Source organism: Urocitellus parryii, chromosome 6 (assembly GCF_045843805.1).
Source record: "Urocitellus parryii isolate mUroPar1 chromosome 6, mUroPar1.hap1, whole genome shotgun sequence".
NCBI classification, from domain to species: domain Eukaryota; kingdom Metazoa; phylum Chordata; class Mammalia; order Rodentia; family Sciuridae; genus Urocitellus; species Urocitellus parryii.
The window spans coordinates 198626684-198650870 of NC_135536.1; the positions used below are offsets into that span (position 1 = coordinate 198626684).

Sequence of the window (24187 nt, forward strand, 5' to 3'; positions counted from 1 at the left end):
AGAATGGCAGGTAGTTCTGGAGCTGGACAAGGACAACTCAGGGCAGTTGCTCTGGCCACTGTGGGAGGTTGGGGTCCTGGCTATGTGTCTGGGACCCCTCTGCTAGAGAAACTCGATGTCCCATGAAGAACTCCTTTGGGAAGAGTTTGACAAGGCCATCCCTTAATGCCAGGGAGGGTGGTGGGGTAGTTAGGACTGAGGCTGGCCTTCTCAGTTGCTTTTTGCAGAGGTGTTGTCCCCAACCTTGACAATGCTCAGGACAGGCTGAGACTGGGGGCTGCAGGCATGAGGGGTGGGGTGGAGAGGCTCCACAGGTGGCCTCAGTGTAGTTGGTGGACAGAAGAGCTAGGCAGGGTAACTTAAGGCCAGCAGAGGTCAGGGGGCCCCCACAGGTAGGGAACAGAGCTATGGATGGACTCAGCAGGCCCTCCTGTCCCCTGTGCTATAAATCACTACAAGAGTCCATGGAAGTTCAGTGGCCTATGGTCCCTGAGAGCTGAGCCTCCCTCCTGCCTCCCTGTAGGAGTCCAGGCTCCTGTAGTGTGGATGCAGCTTCATTCAGACTCCCAGGCCAGGCGGCTAGTGCTGGAGCCAGTGGGGGCTCCTTCCCACCCGAGATGGGTCCAGGAGAGGGAGTGTTCCAAGGAGTAGCCTGGGCCCCAGTAAGTCTTTCTAGCCACAGCATCTGGACAAGGCCCCCAGAGGCAGCTGTAGAAACCCACCCCAAGTTTCATCTCTTGAGACACTGTAACAGTGGACAGGTTAACGAGAGAAAAGCATACAGAGTTGTACAGTTCAAGTTTTATGTGATACGCAATCCTTAAGAATGAAGACCCAAAACAGTAATCTGGGTGTTATCATCCAGAAAAGCTTAACCTGAAATGCTTTTGATTTCAAACTCATTTTTTTGGGTTGAGATATCTGCAAGACCACTGGCCAAGTGTCCGAGATCTGAAATCCCAGGTGCTCAGGACCGAAGCTCTGAGCTCCAGCTCAGGATAGGACAAGACGCCCACCCTGTGAGAACCTTGGGAGAGAAAGCCAGAGAGTGATGCCCCTGGACCTGCGGCCTCCTGCTGCCACTGTCCTCTCAGTTTTCTCCAAGCTGCATAAGTCCCATGTGGGAACTTCCTGGGAAGAGCCAAAGATCTAACAGGTTAGAGCAGGGAGCATTATCCAGTGGGAGCACACAGTCTGTCCCCTCTTGGAGGTGCTGGCTTCCCCACAGCTGGGCTCTGTGCATGCCCCATGGGGTCAGGGATCAAGGAAGAGGCTGTGGTAAGAGTAGCTCAAAGGCCTCTCGAGCCCAGAGATTCTACTCCTTGGGCCTGCAGCATCTTCAGGTGGCACCTGGCAGGCTTTCTGGTCTGCTACTGGGGTGTCACCAAGGTGTTCCACACTTGAGTCATGATTTAAGTCTCTACCAAGTCATCCAGCTACAGTTTCTAGAGCCTCAGGAAAGGGGCAGGTTTAATGTTTAGTGATTCTAAGCTATAATCTTGGAATTTGGAAATGCTGGTGTGGAGAGTGGTAGCCATATACTGGAGACAAGTATTCAGGATGCAGTCAGATAACGGGATCAAAAGAACACAGGGACATGATGCTGCTGCTTTAGGAAGCCAAGCCCTGGGCCTGCCCCTGTGGCCTGGGTGTGGCGGGGGTCGGGTGGGGTGGGTCCTCTTACCAGTCTCCCTAATGCATCTCTGAGTTTCTAAGCCTGCAGGAAGCAACATCCTTTTTCACTCTGAGGCCGTCATGTCTCCAAGGTCCCATGCCAGTTCTTCCCAAGGACCATGAGGTCCATGTATCTAGTTGCAGCTGGAAACAGGACACCACAGCCCAAGTTTGGCAGCAGCCAGCATCCACATTTGTGTCTGTCCCAGGGAAAGCAGGGCCTTGGCACACAGATGGCTATGTTGCCCTGAAAGCAGGGATGCTTGCTAATAGTTTGTGACTTCTAGAAGGATCAGGGGAAAAGCATAAATATTTTGCCTTTGTTCACAAGTGTTTCCCAAGTTGCTGCAGGCGGGGTCCTCAAATCAGGAAAACTATAGTCAGGGACCAGCAATGTTAAAATCGTTAAAAAAAAAAATAAAAATGGTCACCAGTTGATTCTCTTCTGGGTTGGTGATCCTTGGGGGTCCATCTTGGGGCGGCCTTGAGCCCTCAGTTCTCTCCAGGGTCCTTTGTCCCCCTGGCACTGCCAGGAGCTTGTACCAGAGCACCTGTCAGTCTCCGTGGGACCTTGAAGGAGAAGTATTTGGACCGTAGCTGATGGCAAATGCTTTCCTTATGATGTCGGTGAATGTGAAGGAGCTTAAGAAAGCCGTGATTAAGAATCTGATGAGTTGATTACATCAGTTGTGCAGTTGACAAGGAAATGTGGTTATTTCTATGGCAACAGCGTGCTGACATGACAGCAGGTTTCTGCAGCACTCATCAGCACCAACTGCAGCACAGACCACTGTAAATGCAGCCCAGGGAAGGGCTGGCTGTGTTGGGGAGCACAGATGAGCCTGATGAACCTGATTTCTCCTGTGTAAGCTGAGGTGACTTTCTCACCCCTCTGTACGCTGGGGATTGAACCCAGGGCATTCCACCACTGAGCCACATCCCCAGCCCTTTTTATTTTATTTATTTATTTTTTGGTACCAGGAATTGAACCCAGGGTGGGGGGCGCTTAACCACTGAGCAACATCTGCAGCCTTTTTTTATATTTTATTCAGAGTGAGGGCCTCACTCTGTTGCTGAGGCTACCCCTGAACTTGCAGTCCTCCTGTCTCAGCCTCCTGGGTTGCTGGTGTACACCACCTCCACTTCTGGCTATGTCCGGGGGCATTCTGGAAACTCAAGGTCAAAGTTCAAGATCAAAGGGACTTAATTTAAACTTTGGTTTTAGATGTTGTCAGTCATGCCAAAAGGTTTGGTAATTGATTTAATCAAATTGACAAAAGATTTTTTAAAGACAAACTTAGAAGTTTACATACTTGGCCCTCTTGATCATGAGAAGATGCTTTTCAGTAATCGAAGACCTAGTAAAAAACAGTGAAGCCCAAGAAGCTGTGTTTAAGCAAAGTCCTGTCTCCTGGCCAGTCGCCAAGGCATAACAAAGGGCCTTTCACAGAGCCAGCTCCAGTGCACCTCTGTGCGGTCACCCCTGAGGCTGACTTAGTGAGCTTTGGTTACAGGAGGGGAGGGTCTGTTCCCAGGCATGCTGTATGTTTTAAATACCCCTGTGACAACCAGTCCCTCTGCTTTAGGACAGGCTGATCGCTACCTCTCAGCCAATCAAAGAGCATCATACTTGTCTTGTTTCCTCGTTATTTCTAATGGTTTCAACTACTATAAACCATGATTTCAAACTCAGAAACCCTAGATTCTCAGGGAAAACAGGAAGTAACTGAACCACACCCGCCTGCCTCCACTGGAGGGACGCCAGTTCCCAGTGCGTCACGTCGTCCTCAGTACAGCTGCTGCACCTGCAGACAGACCCCTTGCACTCAAGTGCTCCACATCTCGAGGCCCCAACACCACGCGGGAGCTCCAGTGCATGCGTCTCCCTCTCCCCGGTGTGCTGGTGTTCTGCAGGTGTTGGGTATAGGGTGACCGGTGGGTTTTTGATGTTGCTTTGTTTTGGGGGGGTACTGGGGATTGAACCAAGGGACACTTGACCACTGAGTGGAGACAGGAGGATCACGACTTCAAAGCCAGCCTCAGCCTCACTCAGCAACTTAGTGAGGCCCTAAGCAACTTAACGAAAGAAATAGAAAAGCAGGGGATGTGGTTCAGTGGTTAAGCACCCCCGGGTTCCATCCTTGGTACAAAAAAGAGGATCATTGCTGTTTCTGAGTTTGGGGATACTTATGTGAACACTCACTTTCTCCAAGCAACCTGGGTAGAACTCCCCCCGGGGTCTATAGACCAGCGTGGGGACGCCCTGAGAGGGGCAGTGCCACTCGTACCTGGGAGGCCGCACCAGGCTCTCCCTTCAGACCATCAGTGACCCAGAGACAAATATGGGGGTTTTCTCCACCCGTATTTTTAACCAAATTGTGTTTTTGTCAAAAATGGGAGGTTCCGATTGCCCAGACTGGATAAAGCTCTGTGCTGCTTTTCTGGGGAAAAGACTTCTTAGACTTCACCTCAGTTTTCTTGTGTCGATGGTTACTTCCCTGAAGTCTGTTTAAGACGATTAAGATTTTAGAGGAGATGGCATAGAAAACTTCCAAAGGCAAAAGGATGCTTTTCTGGAGAGGTCTTGGGTATGTTCATCTGTGGCCAAAGGACCACGTTGGAGGCTGGCGGCTGGGGAGACGGCCAGTGAGGGCATTGGGCCAGGCCTGCAGCCTGCTGCTTGTCAGAGTCATGTAGCTGCTCTGCTGCTTCCTCAGGTCCCCACGTGCTGTTTGCTGTGCCACCATCAGGTCAGTCAGCTAAAGGACCACACTTCTCCTGAGGTCCAGGACAGCCAGGACCAGGCCAGGCAGCCCCCAAGGCATCTCAGAGTGGGTTCTCGTACCTGGTGAAGCCAGAGAGTCTCTCCCACAGGGCTTGGAAGCAAGGCCTCTGCTCTGGGTCCCTGCTCCAGCAGGAGCACATCAGCCCGTACACGGGAGGTGGGCACTCCAGGGGGCAAGGCATGCGGTAGCCAGCGTCCACCCTCAGGAAGGCTTCGTGGTTGGACATGCCTGTTGCCAGTGGGAGAAGAGGAGCTGAAGAACCAGGAGGCCAGTGCCCACCCTCCGCCACCTGGAAGCCACACCCCGTGGCCTGCCGCCCCTCCCCAGAAGCCTTCTCTGAAGCATGACCACCACTGTGTCCTGGACGTTTTCCAGCATAGTCTGCCTCTAAGGACCTCCCCCTGGACAGTGACTCCAGGAAGTGGCCCCAGGCACAGGGATGGACATTCCTGGATGCTCAGCCAGTGTACAGGTGTGGTGTTCCAGATGAGGCTCTCAAGGAAGCACCTCCCGCCACCCCCGCTGGCCACTCAGGACCAGCCCAGTCAGGAACACTGGGGCCAGTACCTGGGTAAGGTGTCTGACCCCTGCTGAAGATCTCATGGAGGAGGACCCCGAAGGACCAGACATCAGATTTGATGGAATAATGCCCTAGGGAGAGTGCCTCAGGGGCTGTCCACTTGTAGGGGATGCTGTGGTCATGGGAGAGGTAGATGTCCTCCTGCAATCAGACAGGGTAGGGTGGGTGGGCCATGGAGGACTGCCTGCACCGTCTCCCCACAGCACACAGGCGTAGGAGCTGAGGTCTGGGTGGGCAAGTCAACAGCACGCTGTGTTGACCACTGTCTGAGCCACTGGTGGCCACTGCTGCTAGACCAGAGGGCTCAGACCCCGAGTGTGAGAAGCTCTGATTTAAGGCCATGCTGTGTGGACAGAACCCCTGCCAGTTGTGGTCACAGCATTGGTAACCAACTCGTCTTGCCCATTCTGGGTTCCCATGGGAAAGGAGGTCCCTACGCCTTGCCCACTGAGGGCCCTACCTTGATGAGCCTGGCCAGCCCAAAATCCCCCACTTTGCAGATATTGTTCTCCCCCACAAGGATGTTCCTGGCAGCCAGGTCCCGATGAACATAGTTCTGTGACTCCAAGTAGCACATGCCCTCCGCCACCTGCGATGCAAGGTCCACCAGCTCCGAGATGGGCAGGGCTTGCTTATCAGAGTCTGTGGGGCAACAGGAGGCCAAGGTCAGTCCTCACCTGCTGGCTGTGAGGCTCTGCAGCTGCTGCTCCTTAGCTGGAGCCAAGGGCAGCTGGCCTGGTTGACAAGTGTAGCTGTGGGCAGCCTTTCCAGAGGCCGAGACCATGGCAGCCCGGCTCTGCCTCAGCTCCTCCAGGTGGAGGAGCAGGGCTCCCCACACTCCAGACTGTTTCTGAAGAACACTGGATCCCACGGAGACCACCTGCAGTGGTCACTTCCTGCCTGAGAATGTGGGCTGGGTGTCTCAGAGTTGTGGCGTTTAGACATATCCACCCCACGTGCACACGGCTGGGTGGCACCCTACCCTGGGGAGTCTCCTCCCATCTCATTGTCCAGTTAGGCCATCTTAGTGGCCAGCATTTGGCTTGGCTTTTGTGTTGAAGGAAACAGGAGCTTTTTGACAACGACCTGGGAAAGCAAGATGCGTGTCCCTGTGTGGGCACGTGTCCCTGTGTGGGCACGTCCTCTTGCATACACGTGTATGATGCGTTGGCTGTGGGTGTGCAGGCATGTAAGCGTGTGGGCATGTCCATGCATGTCCATGTGCATGTGTGTAAGAATGCAGGGTCGGTGTGCACACATGCGTACATGGGGGGCACGTTAGTGCATGTGCACATTGAAACACCAGCAGGAGGGACCACAGTCCAGGAGGAGAGACGAGCTGGGGACTGAAGCAGGTCTCTGTGAGGGCTGCCAGCTGTGCCAGGTGTTCTGTGGAATGGCCTCGGTCGACACGGCTTTTCTTGTCTGTACTTAGTGAAACTTTCACAAGGAGCACATGGTAGATTTGTTGTGTCTTGGGTTATTTCTCTTTTTTTAATATTTATTTTTTACTTATAGGTGGACACATATCTTTAATTTATTTATTTTTATGTGGTGCTGAGGATCGAACCCAGGGCCTCGAACGGGCTAGGCAAGTGCTCTACCTCTGAGCCATAGTCCCAGCCCCTCTTGGGTCATTTCTTAAACCAGAAAACAATGATGTGTGTCTTAGAGCTCCCTGGGTGTCTGGCTGGGGTCACTTCTCACCTGCTGCCCAGGGCCTCCAGCAAGCCCGTGTCACTCTCATGCAGGGAAAAGAGGGCCCAGGATCCTGCCCACTCACCCCGCAGCAGCTGCAGCAGGCTCCCCTTGGGCATGAGCTCCGTGATGATGTAGACGGGGTCCCCTAGGGACGCCACGGCGTACAGCGCCAGGATGTGCCTGTGCCGCAGCTGCTTCATGGCCTGGATCTCCCGCTGGAAGGTGTTCTGGTGCAGGAGGTTGTCTGGGGACGCACAGCCTTGGTGGGCACATCCCTCATAGAGGCTCCCAGCCAGAGGCCCAGCCCCCACCCCGTCGCTCAGGAAACACCGACTTCCACAGTCAGGCCCCGAGCACCCCAGGCCTGGGGGCCCCATCTGCTCCCGTCCCTCCCTGCCTGAGCCAGAGCCTCAGAGCTGGACACTCCCAGGTCCTCCTGGGTCAGGCCCTGATTCCTCAGGGTGGCAGATTTCAGGTGGACCTTTTCAGACTTCCCGTCATGCACTTGAGTGGCTCTCCATTACCTGGAGAATTCAGCCTTCTGTTTTGTGATCAGGGTGTTCAGGTGAGGACACAGGTGGCACCCCTCGGACATGCTGCAGGTACCCCCAGCTGGTGCACTGGGGCCCCCTCCCTGAGCAGGGCCAGGCCAGAAGTCTCCATTGGCAGGACTGATGGGGACATGTGGTAAACAGAGCCCCCAGCTGGATCCACTCACCTCGGGAAATCACCTTGATGGCCACTCGGACCTGGTCTTTCCAGAGCCCTTCAAAGACCTCCCCAAAATAGCCAGCGCCCAGCTTCCGGCAGAGCGTGAACTCCTCCCTTGGCCTCTCCCAGTTGGCCCAGTGGGGCAGGGGCTCCGACTCGTGCTGGAGAGACAGGCAGGAGGCACAGGAAGGGAGGGGACACTGGCCCTGCCACTGGCTTGCACTCAGGAAGAGCCTTGGTCTATCCTTAACCTTGGGGCAGCTCAGGAGTCTGAGTGGCCCATGCACATGTCTCTCTCCTGCCCCCACCAGTGACTCTCCTGAGGCCAGTGGCCAGGGTGACCCTTCTTCCCTGGCTTCCCAGAGCCAGGACCCAGCAGGAGCTCAGCTGACCTCTGGTGGGTCAGGTTATAAAAGTGACCAGGAGAGGGGGGCATCTCCTGGTCCCACTCTACCCATGCTCTGCACTGTACCTTGCCTGGCCCTGAGCAACCACACCATGGAAGTACAGGGGCCTACCTTACAGCAGGGCACGGTCAGCCGCAGGCCATGGGACAGGCTCTGGGCCTTGTGGTAGTCCAGGAGCTCAGGCAGACTGGGAAAGGACACTGCCTCGTTCAAGTGTAGCCGGCCAGAGCGCCGCCAGATCCTGTAGTGCCGCACGACCTGAGCGTCCCGCACTGGGTGGCAGGACAGAGGAAGCCATCAGCCTGTCCCCACCCTGCATGCTCCCCACCCCACCTGCTCCAAGGGCCTAGGGTCTAACGGTCGCTGCTGGACAGCATTCACCCTCCTTGGGCCCTGCTGGGCCCTGCCCCAGGATGACCTCCCAACTCTGCCTGGATGATGGCTGCCCACACTCCCAGCCCCACTAAGATTCCAGAGCCAGCGGAGGCTAATCTGCTCCCCACACACCCCTGCAGAGCCTGACACCTGTGGGTCAATGCTCCCAACAGTGGACGGCCACAGGCAAGGCCAGCAGGAAAGGCCCTCAAGAGAGCTTTCTCCCATCAGTGAGAGTCACTCTGGCTTCTGCCCCAAAGGAGGCAGGTGGAGAGGCTCGGAGCTGCCTGGGTGAGCACCAGATGTCTCACACCTCGAAGTCGAAGGGCAGCTGGGTGTGTATGGCCAGGAGGGCCTAGAGCCAAGGAGCCCTGGCAAGCAGGCACAGGCGAGTGGAGGGCTAAGAAGGCTGTACCAGAGAGAACGTAGTCTGCTCCCAGCTTCCCGCTGACCCGGATCAGGAAGGCACCAGTGGGGTTGCCCTCCGCCTGTAGCTGGTGCACGGCCTCTGAGCGGGAGATTTGGCCAAAGAACCACCTGCAGGGGAGGAGACAGCCTGTGTCTCAGTTGACCCAACCCCAGCCACCCCGTATCCCAGCCCTGAACAAGCTGCCCTCCCATGCTGCCTGGACCCTGCAGAGGCCTCTACCCACGCAGTCCCCAGTAGCTGGTTCTGGATACCAATGACCCAGGCAGGAGAAGGGTAGGCACTTCCCACCCTGCCCCAAGGCCTTGTCTGTGGTCAGAACCCCCAGTAGGCTTGTGGTCCTTCTGCTGCAGGACTAGGGCACAGAGGCACAGCCCCAGCCTTAGGAATTCAGCTGAGCAGCAGGGCTCCCAGGCACACACAGCACTTGAGCACACACATTCATGTGCACAAGTACACTGAAGCACCACACACATTTACATTGCACTCACACGCATGCACACGTGACCACAGTGTGCTCACAGTGCACCAGGGCACACACACATGCGACAGCGTGTGTGTGCTCAGCTCACGTGTGCACATATGCACTTGCACATTCATGCACACGTAAGCACACGCAAGCAGACACACTGACACGGCTGTAGCTTTGCTCACATGCACCCTCCCACAGCACATACTGGTTCTCAACCTGAGGGCATGGACAAGCCCTGGACTGTGGACTGCAGGGTGGGGCCCTCAGAGCTCCCAGGTGACCTCTGCCCTTCCCTGGGCGACACTGACTCCCTTAAGAGCCATGGCCCACCCTGAGGACACCCCTGGCCCAGAGCCCCTAGGGGTCGACCCCTCATTTGCTATGAAACTTTATCTCCTCAGTGCTTACCCTCTGCCCACCCTGCCTCTTCTGCACACCTCATGCGTGCTGGGTCCTGGGCCTAAGGGCTACTGAACCTGTGTGCTGGCCTCCTGGACCCTACAACCCTTCACGTCTCACACCCTCTGCCTCTGAGATGACCCACTTGCAGCTCGATGCACTGCTTTGCATCTCCCTATGCATACTCCCAATCTTCTGCATGCAGTAGGTGCTCAATGTGGGTGCTGAGGAGAGTTGGGCTCTCAGAAACACGGGCAGCAGGGACCCGTCCTGTTAGGAAGGTCTTTGAAGGGCGCTGGAAAGACCAGGTCCGAGTGGCCATCAAGGTGATTTCCCGAGGTGAGTGGATCCAGCTGGGGGCTCTGTTTGACCACATGTCCCCATCAGCCCTGCCAATGGAGACTTCTGGCCTGGCCCTGCTCAGGGAGGGGGCCCCAGTGCACCCCAGAAGCCACGGTCCTCAGGTACTGTGGACCTACCCACCTCAGCTGCCCTGTAATCCATCAAAGCCTCCTGGGCACCCAGCTGTGGTGGGAACAGGGACAGCCAGCGTGGCTGCTGAGAGGGGACACCTCACAGACGCATTCCCACACCTGGCCCTGGCAGGCCAAAGGGTGTGCCGAGGTGCTTTCCCGCTCCCATAACTAGGCTGCATGTCTGGTTCCGGCTGTCGGGAAAGTGAGCAGACTTCACACCCAGAGCCCTGGACTCCCTCATAGACTTTGCCACTGGTTACCAGTCCCCCAAAAGCCCACCCTGGACCCTTCTGTCCTCTCCAGGTCCAGCAGAGCAGTTCCCATGACCAAAGAGTGGCTGTGGGGTGTCCTTGGGAAGCATGGTCTCCAAATGTCACAGAGCCACACCCCCAGCTCTCCCAAGGGCCAGGACAGGAGGGTCCAGAGACAGGGCCCATCTGGACGCACGGCCCATCATGGGATGCAGGAAGGACAGAGCCAGGTCTTTCACACTCCCAGTTGCCCCAGGCCCCCAGGCCCCTGCCCACTCTTGCACACAGCTGCCTGCCCTGCCACGAGCCCTCGCAGCCCAGGACACTCACGGCTCGGACTCCCCGGCCTCCTCCTCTGCCAGGTAGTTGCAGGGCACATAGCCCTCAGCAAGGGCCGCACCTGCAGAGTCCAGCAGGGTGGCCCACCACCACTGCTCCTCCTTCCTGGTCACGTGGAAGATGTCCCCCTGCCGGAAGCTCAGCTCCTCATCTGTCCGTGCCTCAAAGTCCCAGAGGCCCACATACTTGGGGCCTAGGTGGACCTGGTCCCGGGACACCATAGCAGGCACAGTAGCAGGACAGGGCTGTGAGCTGGGAAGGGCAGAAAGCTGTCCCTGACAGGCCAACCCCACTCACTTCCTCATCACCAGACAGGCCACCACACCGCACCCACTGGGGCTGGCCTATCCCGGGCTCCACCCTGGAGCCCCACCCGTCTCACACGCCCACCTGCTGGCCCAGCAGCCACAAGGGAGGGAGGCGGAGCCACCCATGGACCAGGACATCTCATGCAGGTGTCAGCAGAGCCAGGGACCTTTGGGGGTGAGTCCTGGGTCCCAGGGGCAGTAGGAGGGGCCAGAGAAGGCATCACTGAGGGCTGTGGGCAGATGGCTGGAGGTGGCCAGCTGCCTCTTCACCACAGACTAACGCAGGGAGCTGCAGGGGGCACCTCTGGGGGCAGCCCCCACAGTCTGGGTCACCCTTGGGAGGAAGCAAGAGGGGCCTGAGGTGGACTCAAGGAAGAGGCCGCCGGCGGGGAGGGGCCCAGGGGTGAGGCCTGTGGGCCAAGAGCAGCATGCCAGGGCCCGGGTGTCCCGTCAGTGGGGGTGCCAGCAGCCCTGGCCCGCCCTGTGAGCACGCTCAGAGTCCGTCCCTCGGAGCCACCCTGGGAAGGAAGGCTGGGACAGGGCTCAGGCAGCTGGGAGACCAACAGGGGATGGGGACAGGAAGGGCCCAGGGACCAGGAGGGTGCAACCCTAGACCCTCAGCTGAGCACATGGGGGCGTCCAAAGACCATGAGCTGCGGCCTGGAAGCACCTCACTGCCAGGGACCCCTCTTCCCTCCCTGCACCCCCTCCAACCCTGCCTGGCCCCACCTCCCCCTTCCTAGCAGCCTGCCTGTGACCCCTCAGCCTCCCACTACCCAGCCCCCCACCCGGCCCCGCAGTGAAACTGACACTCTGCCCCTGCTCCCTCTCCCCAGGGTGACCCAGACCATCTTCCTAACCTGTGGGCCCTGCCCTGACTCCTCCAGGAGCACCTCCCAAAAAGGGGTTCGGAGGACAGCTGTGAAGGGGGCAGGAGGGAGTGGGGAGAGGAAGTCACCAAGTCTGTGGGGAGTGGCCAGGGGCATCACGGGCTAAGCTGATTGGAACTTTTCCTTGTGGTGGTGCTGAGGATCAAGGCCAGACCTCGCCTGTGCCAGGAAAGTGCTCTGAGCTACAGTTCAGCCTTTAGACATATATTTTTCATCTGAGACGAAGAGGAGGAATGTGGATTATTTGGCAGGTTCACGGACAGCTCAGGCAGCCCAGCTCACTTTTCTCCAAGGTGAGGAAGGGGCTGCAGAGGACTGAAGTCAGAGGTCAGACGAGGAGGGGAGAGGAGGGGAAGGACGTCAAGGGGAGGCGTGTCTGGACGTCCGGCTGGCCAGGGGTCAGGCCAGCTGGGTGTCCGGCTGGCCCGGGGAACACAGATTTTGCACACCGGCCTCTGCCCCTGCCTGCTCCAGTGCCCTCAAGCCTGGGACCTGGGGTGTGTCCAGAAGCCTCTGCGAGTCCTTGGGCAAATGTGTGGGTGATTCCAAGATTTACCAGGAAGCAGGAGTCCCCAGTCCCTGCTGGGGACCCAGAAGGGTCAACCTGCCCAACCCATGGCTGACAGGACACCCAGGAATGTGCCCAGGCCACAAACAAACCTGCCTCTGTGGGATGGCCTCCTGCAGAGGCCTCCCGTCCCAGAACAGGTGCCAGCCCAGGTCCCCAAACTCCAGAAACAGGCTGAGCCATCCCAGAGCCCAGGCCACCCCGACTATGTGCTGGGGAGGTGCCTGAGACTTTGGCTCAGGGCCTGGCCTCTCCAGCCCAGTGCCCCACCCTCCTGGGGTGGGGGTGGGTGGGAGCTGCAGGCCCAGGCAGAAGTATGGCCCAGAGGTCAGGAGTGGGGGCCCCAAAAGGGCTCAGCCCAAACCCCTCTGCTGCTGCCACCCACAGGGCTGGAACCCAGTGTGGCCTCCGAGGCACCTGGATCTCCCCTTTCCACCCAGCAGAGCCAGGCTCAGCTGCGTCCCCAGAATGACAAGCCTCCAGGGCTCTCCTCTGCACATGCTGCCCTGCCCTTGGTCCCCCGGGACCACTCTGCCTCCCTCCAGGAGGCCGACCGTGCCAGCCCTGTGGAGCCACTGCTTTGCCTAGGGGGTGGTCACTTCGCACAGAAGGGTTCCTGTTCCCAGCTCCCTCCTATGCCAGCACATGGGCATGGCCTGTGATCAGTGATAATGAGCAAACCAGCCTCAGAGCTGAGCCTGAGTTCCGTCCCTCTAGGAGATGGTGAGCTGAAGCGGTCTTTCTGTCCCTACAGCCTTAGGGGCACAGCTGCAAACCTGGGCTCCCAGGGACAGAGGGTGATCTTAGGAGACCCTGGATGAAACCCCCAGCCTCTGTGTGCCACCCCTAGTATCCTGTGGTGTGGGGTAGCCAAGGGCCAGCCACACGGCCCTGCCCAGCTCCTCGTTCCCAAAGAATCCCACCCCCGACAAGAGTATGCCCATCTGGGATTTGGTCTTCCCTGGAGTGGGCTGGCAGCTGGCAGCGAGCACACACACAGCACCTGCCCCACCCCGCCCACCCCGCCTCCACCCACTGCCCATCCTGGGAACAGACCTCAAGTATAGGTCGCTTGCCCTAGAAACAGTCTCATGCTGTCCACCAGCAACCCAGCCTGTCCTCCTGGGTCCTGAGACTTCCCACCTCAAGCCCAGCCCACTGGCTCTGCTCCAGCCCAGAGCAGGGCTGTGACTGACACCGACAGCCTGTCAGTTCCTGCCAACATCCACAGAGTGAACTCTGTGGCTGCTCATTTTGGGCACCAGGGTGTCCTGGGGGTTCTGCTCTCTCTTCCACCTTTGTTAGCAGGATGGACCTCCTTCAGCTCCAGCGCCTGATTCTGGGCTTGGGGGTCAGCGTGTAACACATCCATGCCCATGTCTGAGTCAATCAGAACATCTTTACTGGGTGTAGCCACATGTGCCAGGTTTGCCAGTGCCTACAGGGGGCAGGAGACCGTGCCAGCCGTATGTGCACACATGTGCCGTTGGGTCTGCCTGGGGGCCCCAGCACTGGCCACTTAAACTCACAGTGGGACGTGGGGGAATCTTCCCCTCCTTCACCCTGGGAGGGAGTCAAGGAGGACCCGCACAAGGCCAGCTGCGGCCTCTCCACCCAGTGTCTCTGAGGCTCTACTCTGTGCCTCCTCTGTCCTGGAGACACCAAGCACACAGGCCACACCAGGCAAAGGACACTCTGCCATCTGGGTGGGTGTGGGTGGCTGAGCTCCATCTGCAGGTGTCCAGGTCCCTCCGTGTCAGCACAGGAGGCCCACAGCTGGGGTGGCTGGTTTGGTTCCCAGCTGTGCAGCCTTGACCTGGGGTCACCCTGCAGAGAGCATTGGCCCTGGCCACCACCCATGGCCAGAGCCCTGGTCACAAAAGGGCCAGGTGGAGGCGCCTGTGCATGGTGCCCAGCTTCTCCCACAGCATGGCAAAAGTGGGCCGCTCCTCAGGGCTGTCCTTCCAGCACCTCAACATGAGGGTGTAGACCTCCGCTGGGCAGGCGGCTGGGCACGGCAGCCGGTATCCTCGGCTGATCTGCCGCAGTGTCTCCTGGTTAGACATTCCTGGGGAGGGGGGTGGATATGGAGTGGGAGCTACCTTGATTCTGTCTGGGTTCGTTGTGAGACCTTGCCCAGCCTAGCAGCCTGCCCTCCACCAGCCCCTCCAGCCCTCAGAGCACAGGCTGAAGCCAGGTGCCCTCCAGGGTTCAGCCCTCCCGGGGCCGGATGAGCCTCCTCCCTCAGATCACACTTCTTCCAGAAGAGGCCTTGGCTCTCTTTGGGTAGGCTGCTCACCTTCATAGGGACACTGGCCGAAGGTGAAGATCTCGTAGAGCAAGATGCCAAAGGACCAGATGTCTGACTTCTGGGTGAAGACACGGTAGTTGGCGGCCTCAGGTGCCGTCCATTTGACAGGGATCTTGAAGCCACTGCTTGGGGAGTAGACATCATCCTGGGGGGTGAGGGGAGGCCAGTGGTGGGGCAGGCGCAGAAGTGCCCTCCTTGCCCGTGGGCTCAGGAGTCCAGAATCCCCACTGACCTTGAGCAGCCGGGCCAGGCCAAAGTCAGCCACCTTGCAAGTGAGGTCATTGCCCACGAGCACGTTCCTGGCAGCCAGGTCCCGGTGGACCACACGCTGCTCCTCCAGGTAGCCCATGCCCTCGGCTACCTGGCAGGTGAAGCTCAGCAAGAGCGGCAGGCTCAGGGCCTGGCCCTCGGGGCCTGCAAAGGGGAAGCAGCTCAGGGACCAAAGGCTAGAGAACGGGCCCCATGAGAGTCAGGCAGGCAGATGCCTGCTCAAGCCTCTCGACCCTTCTGTGCCTCAGTCTCCTATTCTCTAAGATGGCATGAGAACAGCCGAGTAGTGCCAAAGTGGGCAGTGAGCAGGACAGGAAGAGCAGGCCCTGTGCCTCCATGTGACTGCTCAATGCAAGCTGTTTCTTGGCCACTGAGTCAAAACCCTGAGACTCCAGGGTAGAGGAGACTCAGAGAGGAGGATGGGGAGCCCAGGGGCTGGGCTGGGTCCATAGACCTTACACAGAGCTGGTGACCCCTATGGGACCCCTGCTCCCGGTAGACTCCAGGCCCAGCCTCAGAAACACATGTCTCTGACTGTCCCTCAGCCAAGCCCAGCCCCAGCCCAGATCCTGGCTCCCAACTCCCTGCTGGCCAGAGACCCAACAGGAACTGGTGTCTGCAGCCTGGGCCACACATGTTCAATAAAGAGGCCTGGCCCACCACCAATGGCCTGCCACCAAGGGCCCCAGGGACAGCCTCCATGCAGAGGGGAGAGCATCATCCACACTCAACCAGAAGGATGTGGCCAGCCTGGCAGGGCAGTACTTACTGCCCAGGTAGGACTGCAGACTGCCCTTGCACATGAGCTCCATGACGATGTACACAGGCTCTCCGTCGGAGCACACCGCATACAGCCGGATGAGCCGCTCGTGCCTCAGGGTCTTCAGCGCCTCGATCTCCTTGGCCAGGTCAGCCATCTTCATGTTGGCTGCAGGAGAGGACACTGCACCAGGACCACCCGTGCCACCCCCCACTGCCGCCCCAGGCTGGCTTCAGACGGAGGGCCTCACCTGACTTCATGGTCTTGACTGCCACGGGCACAGAGCCCTGCCACAGGCCTTCCCACACTTGCCCGAAGTAGCCTTCACCCAGCTTCTTCCCAAGGACAAACTCTGAGCGAGGTCGCTCCCACTTGTCCTGTGCTGGGGGCCTCTGCAGGGAAGGCAGCTCAGTGCCCTGCCAGCCACTCCCCTGGCAAAGTGGACAGGAGTGCTGGGCAGGGTGGGCTTCTGGCAGGGCCCTGCCTCCTGGTTTTTCCTGCACAGAGCCCCCACATCAGGTCTTGGGCATCTCTTTTCCCCTAGACTCATTCGCCCCAGGCCTGGACTAGAACCCAGGGAAACCCACGCTGGCCTTTGGTAAGACTGGCCCTGAGATGCAGGAGCTAATTGCTGTGGGGACCTAAGTGGCCGGACATCCGTCCACAGACCTTCATTACTGCTGCTGACTGGGCTGTCATTATGAGACCAGAGAAACCAGACGGCTCTGCCCTTGCCCTGGAGCACAGCTCTGGTGCTGTTCCAGGAGGCAGCCCCATGGGAGGGCTAGCACTCCCTCCCGACACTTCTGCCTTCAGGGCCTGGGACAGCTGTGGGCGCCTTCCTCGACTGGTCACTGCCACTGCCTCCTGCCCTGCAGAATGGGGTGCACCCCTACCCCCCACAGTGATCCCCCGCATCTTTCCTCCAACAGCCAGAGTGCCACCCCGAGTGGAGAGCACAGAAGCCACTGGGCACTCACTGCCCCCAGGTGGGGCAGGCCCAGGAACTGGCTGAGCGACTCTGAGACTGAGTCCTGGTGGCTCCCAGGAACAGGGTCCAGTGAGGCCCACCTGGGGCACGCAGGGCTGCAGCAGTGGGTTCTGGATCAGCTTCCAGTTGGCCTTGTAGTAGGCGAGCAGAGACTGCAGGCTGGGGAAGAGCCGGCCCTCCTGTAGGTAGAGGCTGCCTCCCGGGGCTGTACTGATGCGGTAGTGGCAGACTTTGGCCTGGGCCCGGACTGGGAGACAGAGATGGACACTGGGGACTCTGCTGCAGGCGTCCCCACCTCAACCTCTCCTGTGGCCTGGCTCACACCAGTCCGGGGTTCCTGAGGTGGCCAGCCCTGGGTGCAGGGGTGGGTGTGGCAGCTGCAGGGCAGGGCAGTGTCGAGCTCTGGGGGCACAGAGCCAGTGCTTGATAGATTCTTGTTGGATGAAGGAGTCCATGATTAAGTGAAGGGAGGGAGGAGGAAGGGAAAGAGGGAGGGGAGGACACAGACGTTCACCAGGCATGGGTAAAGAGGCTGGTACTGCCCGGGGACCCGCCACCCCAGCTCCAAGGTGCTAGCTGATGGGGCTGAGCAGCACCCCACTGTGGGACAGCCCTGAGGCACTGCCTTTGTACCTGACAGTGAGTAGTCTCCAAGGCTGCTCTCGCTGGGCCGGATGAGGAAGGCCCCTGGGGCGTTGGCAGGGGACAAGAGCAGTTGCTGGGCCTGGGTCCTGTTGATCTCGCAGAAGTACCAGCTGCAAGCAGTGGGCAAGGTCACTGCAAGTCCAACACTGTGTGACCCCAGCCAGGCCTCAGGCCACAGTTGTCCTGACATCTCTTGGGGACAAGGTACAACCAGTGCCCAATCTGGGGTCCCAACTCAGGGTCTCCACCAGCCCCTGTCCCCTGCTTGACCTCAAGAGTCCTCGGAGCTGGAAAGGGGACCACTAAGGCTGGCCCGGGGCTAACTCAGCCACCACAGGTGAACTGAACACTGACTCCCACAGGAGAGACTGTTCACTCACCTGGACCACTAGGTCTCAGTTAACTCTGCTACAAATGACCTCCAATTCCCTGCCCATCAAGTGACCACTAGTCCCTGCCACAGGCTAACCATCAGCCCTGGCCACAGGCTGAACGCACCAAACTTGAAACTTTGATGATCCCCTATGGGGGTTCACAGGAACAGGTCCCCAACAAACTGCCCCAGTAGCACCCTCTGGGCTGCCAGGATGACCGGAGAGGAACATGGGTGCCATCTGACGGGGCATGGTGCCTTGGGAGGTGGCTTAATGGGGCCTGGGAGCTCCTAGAGCAGGTGACTTGAGCCAGGTTGTGCAGGTCGGGAGAGACAACCAGTGAGGGGTTTAGGAGAAGCTCACAGCATCTTGCACTCTCAAGGTCCTGCCCAGGGAAGGTGGCCCAGAGCTACCTGACCTCTGTCCGTAGAACGCTCCCCTCTGAGCCAGCTAGGTGTTTGGGCCTCTGTGAACACCAGGGGACAGGGGCTCGCCGGCACCCACTCCTTGATTTATTTATTTATTCATTTATTTTGGTTGTTGGTGGACTTTAATTTATATGTGGTGCCTCACACATGCTAGGTGAGTGCTCTACTACTGAGCTACAATCCCAGCCCACTCCTCAGATTTCTAGACACAGGAGTCTACCAACTTTGAGTTTAGAGGTCAGGGGCCATCTCTTAAGTCGTTTAAGTCACTCCGTGTGGTCCCCTCATTCCTGGGAGCCCGTGACATCCTTGGGAGGGAGAAGTAGCTTCCAGGCCCCCTCCCCATTGGGTGTCTCTGCTGTCCAGGGTCCAGGTGGGGGTCCACACCTGGCTCAGCTTCCCACCTTGACCTCCTACTTCTGGGACCTTCCAGGGACCAGCCAAGAGAAGCAGGCTGCCCTGCCCCGTGGGAGCACAGCCCGTGGGAACAGTCCTGTGAGCACGGGATCTCATTCACCCAGATGCAGGAAGCACAGTGAGCCAGGGGCATGGGGGCCAGCTCTGAGACCACCCAGAGAGTAGGTCAGAGGGGATCCTGGAGGGCCCGTAGTGCGACTCAGAGCAGCCCACATGGGACCAGAGGAGCCTGCACCCCTACCCTGGGGAGCCATGGGTGAGGGAACGGGCTTGGCCAGGGCAAGGGGCTGGGCTGAAGTCAGAGGGAAGGGCACAGAATCAAGGACAAGGCTGGAATCTGGGCTGGACCCTCCTGAGACTGGCCCTGCAGCAGGCTCTGAGAAGACCACAAACTCATTTGAGAAGCCAAAGGTACAGCCCACAGGACTGGCTGGCTCTACTGAATGCTTCCTGAATACAGCCCCTGCCTTGGAGGTCCACCAGCAGGCCAGCAAGACCTTCTGTGGGTGAAGGGCCTCTGGCATTCCTTTCCAGAACAGAAGGATGTGGGGGCCAGGAGAAAGGGGGTCTCCCCAACATGTCCCCAGCCTTCTCCAGGAGCCTGCGTCAGGACCCTGGCAAATGCAGTTGAGACTCCCCTGTGCACCCTGAGAGGTAAAGGTCTCTCCCTGGGACGCGGAGCCAGGTGCTCGAGTAATGATGCCACAAGTGTGGTCAGGCCTTTCATCTCCAGGCTCAGGCCATCATTAGCTCTCCCCAAGAGCAGCCCTGCCCACCAGGCGCCCTTCCCTGCCTGCCTGCTGTGCCAGCAGCCTCTAGGAGCTGTTCACAGGATCTGTCTTCCATATCCACTGACTGTGAACCCTCTCCCTTCAGAACAGGGAGACCTGGGACCTGCCTCCTTGGCATGGGTGAGGGCTGGTGCCCCTCATCAGGCACCTTCCTGTGACTCCAGCTTCACCTGTCACATGAAATCTCCCAGGAGACTGAACACCAAGGGCCCCCCAGAAGGCTGGAGGTTGCTGACAATGCTGACACAACTTGGTTTGCAGAGACCAGGCCCAGGGCTCAGACTAGCTGAGCCTAGGAGCAGGGGAAGCTGCCCAAGGCCCAGCAGGACCTGCTTCCCACCAGTTCTCCACCTGTTCATCCCAGCATGTGCCTGATGAAAGACCCTCCCCACCTGCTGGTGCTGAAGGAGGTATCTAAACCTCCCAGGATCCCCAGACTGGGCCAGAGCTTGCCACATCTTGATAATGGCAACTGCAACAGCCACAAAATCTGGGCTGACCAACTGCATTTAGGGGAAAGGCAGGCAGGAACCACACCCTAGGACCTGGGTCCAATACTTGACGCCACAGCACTGTGTCCATCACATAGGCCCTGTTTGGAGCTGGCACACAGGAGTGCTTAGTCTCTGCCTGCAACCCAGGAGGTTATGCAGCCCAGTGAACCCTCAGCCTGGGCTTCTCTGAGGACCCAACCAGGAGAGCACCTGCCCTCCAAATCCCAGAGTGTTGTGCAAACAACCAGGTATCCACACTGGCCACTTGCCACTGGTGGTCTGTACCAGCCCTGGGGACCCCAGGAATTCATCCATTCCCCCTTGCACCTTCTTCCTAAACAAGCAGGGCATGTCTGGACCCCGCTTGGGTGGTTTGGAGAATGTGGACAGGTGGTAGAGTGCCCTTACAGTACCAGGGGTCCCTGCATGGACACCTGGAACCTGAAGCCCTCCGAAGAGCTCCTGGAATGGTGTGAGGCCTGAATCAACTGGCACATATCAGAGCCCAAGCCCTCCCCTCTAAGCAGGGGCCACTCAGTAAACACTCCTCAAGTGGATCCCTGCATGAGGGCAGGGTCCTGGAGTGCTGCCATGCTCAGCACCTGACCTGTTGTCCATCACCTGGACCTGCTACTCCTGTGCTTCCCTCTAAGAAGTGCGGTTAATCTGTTTCACAGTGGCCAGCTCACCTGCCTGCTCATCCTGGTGCAACAGGCACCTCATGGAGGGTCAGAGAACATGCATACATTCCCACTTAAAATCCTGTCTTACTCCACTCCCCAGACCTATACAGACTCTGGGGCTCAGGCCCAAGCACTCACGGTTGGTCTGAGAGCATCTCAGGGGTGGCTTTGGCCACGTAGTTGATGGGCACCAGCCCGGTGCTGGGCGGGCTGGAGAGCCTTCGGGCGAAGATATAGTCGCCCTCCTCCTTGAGGGCGTAGAGCCTGTCCCCGCGAGTGACGCTCAGCTCCTCCGGGCACCGCGCCGTGAAGTCGTAGAGCGCACGAAAGAGCTGCGCGGGGGGCGCAGAGCGCAACTCAGGGCTCTGTGGGGGACTCGGTCGCTGAGCCGGCGGCGGGCTAGGACGCCGGGCAGGCCGGGGGCTCGGTCGCTGAGCTGGCGGAGGGCTACGGCTCTGGGCCGGCGACGGCGGCGTCAGGGCCCTGGGGCCCGGGGATGCTGTCCTCTGGCTCACCCGCCTCCAGATCTTGTCCCAGAACGACAGGAAGGCCAGACGCTTCCTGAGGAAGGGCTCCGCTCCCCTGGGGGGCGTCGGGCTCGGCTGACGCTGGAGGTGCATGGCGCAGCCCTAGGGTCAGCACACCCGGCCGAGGGCCCCCCAGCAGAGGAGGCCGAGTGCCGAAGCCATCAGAGTGCGAAGGAGAAACTGGAAGGGCCGGTGGGACCGCTGGGCGGACTTCCTGCGCAGGTCCCTAGCTGGCACCTGGTATAGGGTGACAGACAGGGTCACTCCAGAGGGTCCCTAAACAAGGCACACAGCTCCCCGCCTGCTTCCTAGATGGGATAAATGACTGGTGGGGCCAAGGGCAGCACCCGTAGCCCCTCCCAAGGACCGCTGTGATGTCCAGTTGTGCTGAGAGCAGCTGGGCGGGGCTGCAGCAGAGGACCGGCTCCGGGTGATTGAGTGGGCGGTGCCGCGGCAGGCGCCGCCCCGGTCATGCTCTGCAGGCCCAGCGGGAGGGAGCGGCACTTCCCTGCCATGGCCACAAGTGCAACAAGAGAAAGGCTGGAGCTTCTGCCCTGCTGCCCTCGAGAGTGGGAGAGTGGAGGTCCCTGGGGGGGGCAAAAGCTGCTCATCATCAGTGTGCTGGTGTGAGGGGCAGCATCCTGGGTGTCTGGCTGAGGCTGGCTGCAGGAGCTCAGAGTTCATCCATATCCAGAGGGCACAGCTTCAAGGTTCCCCAGGAGTGGAACCTCACTGCTCCCAGGGAAACTTTCCACCAGCATCAGCTCACTGCCCACCCAACCTCAGACAAGACTGTAAGCAAACTGGGCCATCCCGGCCACAGAACACCACTCAGCAATGAGACAGAGCAACTGTTATGCACAGGATAGTCCGAACAGTCAGGAACCACGCTGAACCTCAGAGGCTAACCCCAAAGGCTGCAGGTACTGTGACTCAGTCCAGGGCCTTGTGTGTGTGCTAGGCAAGACTCTGCCACTGAGTTTCAACCCCAGCCCCTATACAGCATTCTTAAAATGACACAATCATAGTTAGTGGTTGCAGGGGCTAAGGAAGGGTGGGTGAGTCACAAAGGAGTTCCTTTGGTGGATCTCCCTGTGTCGGTCAATATCAGTGTCCCAGTGTGATCCTGTGCTACAGCTTTCCAAAAGGTCTCCTTCTGTGGACACTGGGTATATGTATGTGGGATTTGTTAGTCCCTACTAACCACATATCTCAATCCACATATCTCAAATGAAAAGCTGATTAAAAAGTAGATGGGAAATTAGGGAAAAAATTAGATGGGAAATTAGGAATAGCAAAAAGCGTTTTTGGAGAGCTGGGGTTGTGGCTCAGTGGTAGAGCACGTGCCTAGCCTGTGTGAGACACTGGGTTCCATCCTCAGCACCACATACAAATAAAATAAAATACTGTGTCCACCTAAAGCTAAAAAATATTTAAAAAGAGGGGGGGACAAGGAGAGGGCAGAAATCAGGACATGCCTGAAGAGGAGGGGTTTCTGTCCCCACATTCCTCCTCTAGGGGAGAGCTGGGGTTAGAAGGTCTTCCTCCTGCTGGTTTTCACCCACTTCCCCTTCCCAGAGGCAGTTACCCCTCTCTGGCAGTGCCTTTTCTTCAAATAATCTAGATCTCCCTTGAATCTCTAAATCAACTTCTTTAGTGTCCTGGCAAGGACAGAATCAGCACCCACCACCCCTGTCCAGTCAGTTCCTGGGCTTCCATCCTTAGGCTGGGAGGGCACAGCAAACCAATGGACAGAAAAGCTACCCCCAGAAAACAGAGTCAGCTGGAGCTGAAGGGCTGTGGCCACAGAACAGGCTAAGAGGAGTTGGGGACAAAGTCTTATCCTGGAAGGGGTTGCTCCTATGTGGGGGCGGGAAGTGGCGAAGTGCACCTTTGGGTGTCTGAGACCATGGCCAGAAAAACCCCAGGCTGTCTTCCCAGCAATAGGGGGATGGGTGGTGATCCCACAGGTCTGAAGGCTAGAGGGGGGGCGGTGGGGGAGGTGGGGGGTGTAGGGTGGACAGATGGGATGGGACCTGAGACCTTCCCTAGAGCTAAATGGAGACCCCATTTATCCAGACCAGACATGGCCTAAGCTTGGGCAAACCCTGTGGAGAGGCAGTCTGCGTGGGAGAAGTGGTCACCCCTGGCCCTGCTGACTGCTGGCTAAAGTGACCCCATCACCAATTCCTGGTCACCTCGACCGAATTCCTCGGAGACCCCCAGGGCGGTGCTAGGGCTGGGACCTCCTGCAGGTGCCCTTCCCCATACCAAAAAGGGTCCGCAGGTGCCAGTGCTGATCCCCCCGAGGGCAGTGAGCAGGGACACGAGCTGAAGGCGGTAGGCCTCAGGCTCCGCAGTTCGGCACCCCGCGCCAAGCCTGGCTTTAGTTGCGCACGGGGCGGGGCTGAGGGCCGCTGCTCTCCGTCCATCCGCTGGGCGCTGAACACCCTCGCCCGCAGCGTCTACGCTCAACCCTCACTTCGCGTCGCAGGCATCCTGCCGCGTGGGGTGTCACAATGACCTGCAGTCCCTATGGCAACCCGCTGGCGGGCGGGGCCGAGGCAGCGCAGAGGGCTTTGACAGTCAGGAGCAGGGCTTCGCTCAGCCGGGAAGCCAGGCGCAGGCTGGGGAGGCAGCGGCACTTGGAGAGGAGGGCTGAGGGCTCTGGGAAACGAGGAGTAGGTGCAGGGACTCCGGAGGTGGGCACGGGGCCGGGAGGCGAGTGGAGTGCGCAAGGGTGGAGATGCCTGGAGTGCCGGTAGTCTGTTTAAGGGAAGTGGCCTGTGGCCAGGGGCGTAATGGGGTCAGGATGGTGGGGAAGGATAGGTCTGGGGATGCCCCTTCCTAGAGTTCATGGGCAGCCCTATGCAGCCTTCCAGCTGGGAGGCTGCTGTGCACCGAGGTGGTGAGGTGTGCTGGCCTGCAGCCAGAGCAGGGTTCTAGCCAGGACTCCTGGGGTCCTGATCTCAGCTTGCATCTCACCCCAGAAACCCTCCCTGTGTCTCTAGGGGTCTGTTCTGGCTCTTTTGCTCCAGGAAGAGCAAGGTAGGCCTTTAAGGACTGAGGCTGTCTTGGGTCACAGTCTGACCACAGACCTGTATGGCCTTGGGTCAGTTCGCTCCTAGGTAA

At 58.8% G+C, this 24187-nt stretch overlaps 2 protein-coding genes across 5 annotated transcripts; both read right to left on the minus strand.

Annotated features, from left to right (window-relative positions):
• Window positions 1-4315: 4315 nt before the first annotated feature.
• Ptk6 (protein tyrosine kinase 6) lies at window positions 4316-10819 on the minus strand. The gene is made up of 8 exons (XM_026413506.2): window positions 10590-10819; window positions 8650-8771; window positions 7971-8131; window positions 7460-7613; window positions 6824-6985; window positions 5501-5682; window positions 5028-5181; window positions 4316-4688 (listed from the first exon to the last, which is right to left on the minus strand). The coding sequence occupies exons 1-8, from the start codon at window positions 10817-10819 to the stop codon at window positions 4501-4503; spliced, it is 1353 nt and encodes a 450-aa protein (XP_026269291.1). The 3' UTR covers window positions 4316-4500.
• A 2813-nt stretch (window positions 10820-13632) lies between these two features.
• Window positions 13633-21436, minus strand: Srms (src-related kinase lacking C-terminal regulatory tyrosine and N-terminal myristylation sites). 4 transcript variants are annotated; one of them, XM_026413478.2, is made up of 8 exons: window positions 20667-21436; window positions 17330-17451; window positions 16777-16943; window positions 15956-16097; window positions 15715-15873; window positions 14908-15089; window positions 14664-14820; window positions 13633-14432 (listed from the first exon to the last, which is right to left on the minus strand). In XM_026413478.2, exons 1-8 carry the CDS (start codon window positions 21146-21148, stop codon window positions 14239-14241), a joined length of 1605 nt encoding a protein of 534 aa, XP_026269263.2. In that variant the 5' UTR covers window positions 21149-21436; the 3' UTR covers window positions 13633-14238. The 4 variants fall into 4 exon arrangements, with proteins under 4 accessions (XP_026269263.2, XP_026269262.2, XP_026269261.2 ...); XM_026413477.2 differs by having other exon boundaries at window positions 15715-15888; window positions 15956-16136; XM_026413476.2 differs by having other exon boundaries at window positions 15956-16202.
• Window positions 21437-24187: the final 2751 nt, after the last annotated feature.